General features: G+C 40.7%; 1 protein-coding gene across 1 annotated transcript; it reads left to right on the top strand.

The window, feature by feature from the left end:
- On the top strand, positions 1-1,897 carry C16h8orf48 (similar to human chromosome 8 open reading frame 48). Its single transcript, NM_001109512.1, is given in 1 exon segment — positions 1-1,897. A coding segment is annotated over 1 exon segment (879 nt). The 5' UTR covers positions 1-119; the 3' UTR covers positions 999-1,897.
- The last annotated feature ends 7,075 nt before the right edge of the window (positions 1,898-8,972 follow it).

Raw genomic sequence — 8,972 nt, 5'->3', positions numbered from 1 at the left:
GGAAGAAGATGCTCGCGGCACCCAAATACACCGAAGATTTTGCCCCATCGGCTCATTTTTACTCATTCCAGACCCATTTTTGACCAGAGCAAAGCAGATGAGGAACTGAGTCCGAGATAATGGCCTGGCCACCTGCTCAGAAGCCCGGGGACTCAAAAGAAGAGTACGGAGGCCCAGCCCAGACGGACGTCTGTGCTACTCAAGTTTCAGAAGAGTTCCCCAAGTCCTGTACTGATGAGGTACTGAGCTCTGGTTCCATCAGCTTCTCTGGAGACCTGCAATCCTGTTCACACACCTCTGAAAGCCCACCAGAGACCGAAACGCCGACTACAAGTTCGGAAGAACAAGACGAGCTGTCAGAACTTTCAGTCTTACAGGATGAAAATAAGCTGAGTGAAAAGTGGATCAACCACCTCAAGAGCAAAGAAATTCATTCAGAAAGATATCAGTCCGACCTTAGACACCTGCCTGAAATCCCCAAGGCATCCGCAGAAGAACTGAATGCCCTGCGGTCTTTTTGTACTAAAAAAGTAAACTCGATCCACCAGAGAGAGGATTCCAGAGGTAAGAAAAGCAACAGACCCAAAAGGCTGCAGCTCAAATGGATTGCAGAGACATCAGAGGTAGATCCTTTTAATTGTACGATTCCTGATGAACTGTTGAACAGAATCTATTTGGAAAACACCAGAGCGACTCTAGCGTACATAGGGGCGATTACACAACACAATTCTTCGCAGTGTCCCAGCTGTACCAGCAAAAGAGCAGAGCTGGCTCAGTCTGACTTCCTAAGACGAAGGAAGACTTTACTGCAGTCACTACTACTCCAAGAGAAAATAGACGAACACCTTCACACCACAGACTTTCTCACCCGTATCGGGGAGGCACATCAGGACTTCCCCAGGCTTTCCGATGATCCTAGGATCATCTGGAAGCGACTGACTGAGAAAATGCAAAAGGGAAGCTCTGGCTCTGGGCAGGCATGTTCAAAGCAAGTGTAAGAAGACCATACCAGCCCTTTAACACTTCTCAACTCATGTATCCAACCAGATAGGTGGTGCCGACTACTAAAGATGTAATGTGCCGAACCAGGGGATGGTGACTATTACTGATTAGTGATAACATGTGATGTGCATACATGTACCTGGTGTGTGTTTGAGTACTTGAGTAATTACCATCTCTTCGTAGTGGAAATTTAGAAACTAAATGTAAGATTTTCTTCTGCTTCCTTCACAGAGGTCTCAGTCATTCCATCCAATAGATTTTTCATGTTTTGCAAGACAATTGGAGGAATTGCAAAACCTTTGTAATCTAGGGAAAAGATATATATATATATATATATATATATATATATATATATATATATATATATATGTAGTTTGGAGTGGTGGTTGACTGACAGTACAGACAGAATAAACAGATGTAAGAGAGTTAGGAAGCAGTGACTAGGGCTGGTTTTGGTGATGAAATGGCTGTAGGGATTTAATAAAAGCTAACCATTTAAAAGACACTAGGATTCTAACTCGTGTGCTTGCTACTTGAGTGAATAGTAATTTCCTTAAGATCGAATTCTCTTTAGCATCTGTCAGCCTGACAAAAACTAGAGTCACTGGGGAAGAGGAAACCTCAACTGAGGAATTGCCTCTGTCCATGGACCTATGGGCATGTACTTGCCTAATGTTTGATGTGGGAGGGTTTGTCCCACTGCCATCCTTAGTCAGGTAGTCTGAGGATGTGTAACCTGTCACGCTCAGCAAACTATCGAAAGCAAGCCAGTAATCACATTTTCCCATGCTTTCTGCTTAGTCCTTGCCAAAATGTTTCTGTCTTTAGTTCCTGACTTTGCACCCCTCCATGATTGACAATAACCTATTAAGTAAATAAAACTGTTTCTTCTCTAAGCTGGTTTTGCTTATGTCCCCCGCAGTAACAGAAACCTAACCAATGCAGAATTTGGTGCCAGAGAGAAGGACATGGCTGTCACAGTCATGACCATGTTTTGGTATGGGTGGGTGGGGGTGGTATTTGTGGGAGGATTTGAGAACTAGGCAAGTCTTGAGTGCTAGGCAAGGTCTTTTTGCATTCTCAGAGCTTAATGGCCTGTTAGAAGGGCTTGTAGCATAGGAATATTGGGAAGGGGCAGAGGATGGAGGTCTGGCTTCTAAAGGTTTAGAGGGAAGCAAAGACCCGAATGTTTATGTCAGAATCAAGAATCTGACAAGGGGTCAGTTGTGCTGATTTCTGTCTAGCTGACACAAACTAGAATCACTTAGGAAGAGGGACTTACCTCTATGATATTAGCCTATGTCCATATCTGTAGGGCATTTCTTGATTAGATCAATGTGGGAAGGCCCTGGCTACTGTGGCTGGTGCCATCCTGGGGCAGGTGGTTGTAAGGAAGCACGCTGAGAAATCCATTGGAAAAAACAAGTTAGTGAGTAGCACGCCTCCATGGTCTTTGCTTCAGTTCCTGCCTTCAGGTTGCTGCTGGGATTTACTATGGTGTCATCCCTAAGTAATGGGTGGTAACCTATAAGCCAAACAAATCCTTTCCTTATCCTAGCTGCTTTTGATTCAGGTTTTTATTGTATTTCTGTATAATAAAACACAATAATACAGACAGGAACAATACAACGTGTGTGTGTGTGTGTGTGTGTGTGTGTGTGTGTGTGTGTGTGTATGTGATGATCTTGCAAGAATTGAGCAACGAAACAAAGAATATGAATATATACTGCATGAAGAGTTTAACGGCCAGCAAGCAAAAATGGTGAAGTCTTTGATATAGCATTGCGTGTGTATATACTATATAACACACACATATATGTATATATATATGTATATATAATATATAACAGTACAGCATTGTTATAAAAAAAACCCTTTTGGTCATAATGATTTTATGAATCTTCTCTTTGTCCCAGTTTTCTGTCTAACAAAACTATCATTTTTTTTGAAGAGCACTTTGCCATTAATGGGGAAAAAATCAGTGATAAGTCATATCTATGATTTATTTTTCTATGAAAACAAAAAATGCTGGCATCGATGGCATTACCCAGAGATTGATTTGCACACATCAGATTTTCTAACTTATTTGAATGAAATATAATTGTGTTTGCAAAACCTAGCTCCAGAGATTCCGTAGCCATCACGACGAAGATTTTAGTCTTTGAGCTAAGCCTTCATTTATGCATTAACGGTCTTTTTCCTGGAAACTGTCTTCTTAGTCATCCCTACATAAAATGGAAAAAGTCATTGCCACCTACATAATAACTTTTCAGCTGAAGTCCAAATTACATCATAATTTATCTTCAGCCTCTCAGGATATTCACATTTTATACAATCAAAACTCTGAATATTGCTCCTCTTAGAATTCCCCGTAATAAAGGTCAAATTCTATTAGCCAATCAATCCGGGAACCTCAGAGTCCTTTCATTTCTCCCTTTCCAATCTTCTCAATAGGCAGCCACTTTCCTTTTACTGTCTCAGCTGGGTTCTCTTCAGTACTTTTGGCCATCACTGCTCTCCTTGGGATATTTACATATCTTCTCCATTGTTTTTCTCTTCTTACTATTACCCCACATCTTTTGCTATTTTTCTAACACTCAAGTCTCTTAAGTAATTCTGTTAACTTAAAACAGAACAACTTGAGTCAACTCCCCTCCCTTGCAAAAATAGTTAAAAGTACTTGATATTATAAAGTGGTTCCATCATGTCTGACCTAGAATAATCGTCCTATTCTCCTAGCTGCTCTATTTAAGCTTCTCTCCAAGACTTGCTGTCCCTGTCCTTCATGTTCTCCTGTTCTCCGTGCCAGTATAATTTTAACATGTATGAAGGGGGGGCAGGTTTCCTAACTGAGGACCTTATTTTTTTAGCTAGCACGCTCTGCATTGCATATCTTTGTCGATACATTTTGTGGCTTTAAATAGGCACTGTGTTTACATGATCCAGCAGTCGAAGGGATATGGAAAATTTTGGTGTGCAGGATCTCATCCTCGTGGCTACCATCCAAACCCATTCTGCACTAGCCTCCAAGATCTTCGCCCTTCCTAGGCAAAGCACTGCTACTTACTGATTTGAATATAGGACAGGCAGCCATACCAAGATAAGAGCTTGAGATGGAGTGAATTCAGGTAACTTAGGATTAACAGTTTGCTAGGAAGTGCAGAAGGATTTCTGCAATTTAATACATATAAACATTTAATGTGAAACACTAATGTGTAAGGCCTAAATAGTAATGGTACCCATAAACACTTAATGGTTTTTATATTCCCTTCCAATACTGTTTGTGCAAATACAAACACCAAAGGCTTTTAGGTATTCAGTCTTGTACTTTGGGTTAAGTGTTGCCTATAGGCTTAGTCTTCAGCCTGTGATACTATTGGAAGATAGGAGAATCTTTATACAGGGCCTAGTGGGAGGAAGTTGGGTCACTGGAACGGTGCGTCCTTGAAAGGAATACTGGGAGCCTCCAATTTCTTTTTCCTTTCTGAATCTTGAGTTGATAGATCCCACCACCACCATCACACACAGTGCTCTGATGTACTGTCTCACTACCAGCTCCAAAGTCACAAGGCAGGAAACAGATCAGGACCAGCTGGATAACACAGATTGTTCGCTGAGCCAGAGTAAACCAGTAAGATTTTGCTGATTTTAGGGAACAAGTAAGGCACACTTCCAGTTATGTTCCCGGTTTCGACTGCAGGAGCATGGATATATAGGACATTTGTCTGTAGTTGCCCAACAGAGTGGACCAAACCTACATTGGGTATCACCACTCAACAGACTGGAACAAACAAACAAAACAATGAAGTAATAAAACAGAAAGGCAGCCTGTGTGTGTGTGTGTGTGTGTGTGTGTGTGTGTGTGTGTGTGTGTGTGCATGCAAGGTCCATTTCTATTGAGCTAATATGGCTGTTTGGCTGCTATAACAATGGATAGCAGATGGCAGTTCCAGTCTTCTTTTTAGGACATCTCAGCAGCCATTAAATGGGAACATAGAGATTTTTAGATCAAATTCAGACTGCATCACTGGTCCTGTTTCTCCTGAGATACTCTGTTTCATTTTTTGAGAAACTAATGGCTTATCTGTGCCTCTAGTACTCACCGTCTGCAGAGGAGGGCAATCTAATAAACCCACTGTTACAATTCCATATGTAACTATCTGCTATATTCTTCTGGAGAGCTCTTCCCAACTGAGATAAAATAGATACCCCATTCATTCTATGGCTGAATAAATTATCTGTTTAATTGACTATGACACTTGGATTGTTGTCTGTCTTTGACTAATGCAAATATATCTTCTGTGAACTTGTTTATTCAACCACCTGTTTCTAATTTGTTTTTTTTCCCTATACCTAGGAGTTGTAATCAGGATCAGATGAGCTTCTGAGGGTGAAATGTCTATGAAGTCATTGGTGCCTTTGTATCCAGAGCTAGCTGGATCACTTCCTAACACTAGCTTCAACTTTTATTAGAAATTGAGAAATGATTTTTACAAACATAGTTGTATTTTATATTTTTCCCAGTAATGTCCAATTCCTCCCTTAATTGGAAGCCCTTTTCTTAGTTTTCACTTAAAAAAATTACAACCATTTGTAATAGTTTGAAGTGGTATTTTATTGAGATTCTCCCATTGGAATATTCAATATTACGCAACAATTTTTCATTTGTTTGGTGATCATTTGTATAACTTCTTTGTAGAGCTGTGTGATCAACTCTTTTGACCAGTTTAAAATTGGGCTGTTTGTAAATTTTCTTGAATTGTAGGCCTTATGTATTTTGATATTAAATTACTTTCATATATATGATTTGCAAATATTGTCTTAGTCTGTGGGTCATCTTTCTAGTACCACACACCTGATGAGTAAAACATGAAACTTTAATGAAGTCCAGTTTACCATTTTTGTGAGTTATGTTTTTGTGTTATATCTAAGAAACCATTACCATATATAAGGTATTAAAGTTTTCCTATGCGTTTTCTATGAACTAGTTTTACAGTTTAGCATTTTACAATGAAGCTTAGAGTTACACTTGTTACAGCTTGACTGTGAGTCCCAAAATGTATGTGAAAAGGAATTCCCAAATTCATATGTAAACACCATTTGGAGGTGACACTTTTGGAAGTATTTGGTATTCTATGAGTTCACGACCTCTATAAAAAGCATCCCTGGCTTTGTGACCTGTCTGGCTCAACTTCAGATGCCCTCCTCCAAGTCAGGATACAATAAAAATGTCCTCACCAGGTGCTGATCAAATGCTGTATTGTGTTGTGGACTTTACAGCCCATAGACATGCATTCAAATAAACTGTGTATAATCAGTCTTAGATATTTTTTTCTGGAATACTAAGAGGTGGACTCAGATATGCCTTTCTGTTTTAGTTGCATTTGTTGTTTGGAGGCCTAATTTTACTATTTTACACGTACATATGAAGTCTTCTTGGAACTGTTCTTGTAGTGACTAGTCTCCCCTGTCAGTTGTGTTGATACTCTGGTTGTGATCAGTTAATCAACTGCGCAGAGGTGAGGATTTGTTTATGAACTCCAAATTATGCTCCACTGGTCTCTATGTCTATACTTTGTGTGTGTGTGTGTGTGTGTTTACGTGAGTATACATGTGTGTCCCCTCTGGAGTTGGTCCTTGCCTTACACCATTTTTTGAGACAAGATCTCTTTGTTAGTCACTTTTGCACTCAGCAAGATAGCTAGCCTCCTAGCTCACAGGGACTCTCCTGTCTCCACCTCCTATCTTACCATAAAAGCCACGAGATTATAGACATGGACTTCCATACTGGCTTTACATGCATTCTGGGGATTTGAACTTCAATTTCATACTTGCATAGCATGTGTTTTACACATTAAGCCATCTCTCCATTCTTGTGCCTATTCTTACAACGGTAGGACACCCTTTATTATTATGTTCTCAGTTACCTTCTGAAATTAGGAAATGTTCAAAGTTTTGATCACAGTAGATGGAAAACAGAAACTAGATACTAGGGATAATAGTATTGGATGATCAGGTAGTAAAGATAGAGGACTGGGCTGCTCTTCCTTATAAAGTCCAACCATTTTGGTTAACCCATTCTCCATTGCACCTCCTGATTGCTCTGGTTCCTCCTCCCCCCTCTCCTCACGTGGCTCAGGGTCAGGTCTACTCTGGACCCTCCAAGATGTCTCTACCTCTGGCTTCCCTTCTTATCTATAATAAACCTTCTTCTCCAGCATACCCAGGAACAGTCGTGTCCTTTCCTTTTTGATTTCTTTCATTCAGTAGCTTAGAATATCATTATACAAATATATAATCTATATTATAGTATGAGAAGTACATAAATGTGTATCTGTTATTAATCAAACTAAGAAAACCCTAACCCTAGAAACAAGCCTGCTCGGTGAGCATGTTCTAGTCATAAAACCCTTAAGTGATGTGTAAGACGGTGAGAAAGAAGGTTCAGTCCTGAACATCTGGTTCATTCACAGTTAAATCTCTGAACTATTTAGGAACGTGTGGGATATGCAGTTCAGAGTACTTATAGTTTTAAAGATGCTGGCTTACTTCCTATGAAGCCCATCATGGTAGCTCAAATCTTTCTGCAACAACATAGCTAAATACATTACTAATGAAAGGGAATTCTGTCTCTCTAGGTGTGGCCCTTCTTTGAGTTTTATCTGGAAGTGAAAGATGAAAGGTAGGTACATAAATCGTGGGCTTGAGCAACAAGAATGTAAATTGTAGAGTAAAAGAATTCAAATATTTTACAACTTTCAGTAAACTCAAACACCAGTGAAATCGAAGATGTCAGTGGGTGTGGCCTGCATAATAATAAGGCCTAATTTTGATGAAGACATTGTTTGCTGAAATGTTGTTAACTGAGGCTTTGGAGAAATTATGATGTGGTCCTTTCATTCAAACCTACTTTAGAGGCCAACACTCATGATGCCACAAATGCATTGAGAGGTGTTGGGCCCTACCTTGGTGTTTCCCTCCCCAGCCTCACTGAGCCTTTTAGCCTGCTATAGCAAGAAATTGTTTACACCCTTGGGAGCTGCTCTTAGCCCCTGATTTTGGGCTGGGATTTTCCATGGCACCCTTCCTCCCCACCTAGCCTTCCTGCTTGTTGTTAAGAAGACGTTTATGCCCCTGATTGGGTGGAACTTTCACCACACAGACTTTTCCTGTTTTCCTGGTTGGGGATTTTTCACCTGCCTTGTTATTTTTCCATGGCTTTTGCCTTGGGTATATAAGGAGATCTCAGTAAAGCCTTGGTGGCACTTGCTGAAAACTGGTGACCCGTGTACGTGTTTTTTTTCAATCCCGCAGACCTACGCCTGATATTCACACACTGGTGGTGCAGGCGCCAACAGAGAGGGTATAAAAATATCTAATAACTACACGGGGGGGGGGTTTAGGGTGTGTGTGTGTGTGTGTGTGTGTGTGTGTGTGTGTGTGGAGAGCTTGACCTTGGAAGGTTTTGATGCAGTTCTGAAAGGAAGTCACAGAGATTGGCTTGGCTTTATTATTGCTAGCAGGTGGGGATAAGGTGATTCAACCAAGAGGGCTATCCCTCGCTTGATTTGAACCTTCTACCAGTTTTAACAAAAGGGGCATCAAGGCTTTTCCATCAGCAAGTCCAGACTAGGGCAAAGGATGGTCTTTAAAGTCCTCAGCTGTCAATGCTCCAAGGAAAATGGAGTTGGGCTCTTAACACAACTTATCCCTGATCTTTGCCTTACTGAAGTTTCCTATGCTTAACATAGTTAAATTTCAACATGCTTTCGCAGTGCTCCATGATGCCCATAGCTTGGGTGGTAGGAGACATTCCGCTGAACATCTCATTCATGAGCCAGTACTGGGTACCTGGAACTGTTCGATGAGCCTTGTGCTCCCCATTAACAGTGTTCGCACTCCAGGTGGTTAAAGGGAGGCTTTGTGTCATCTCTAATATGTTCACAGATGTGGAAGTTGAAATTAAGTCT

Source organism: Rattus norvegicus, chromosome 16 (genome assembly GCF_036323735.1).
Source record: "Rattus norvegicus strain BN/NHsdMcwi chromosome 16, GRCr8, whole genome shotgun sequence".
Taxonomy (NCBI): Eukaryota; Metazoa; Chordata; class Mammalia; order Rodentia; family Muridae; genus Rattus; species Rattus norvegicus.
Note: the sequence above shows the minus strand (reverse complement) of the source record. Positions and strands in the feature narration are given on the sequence as shown.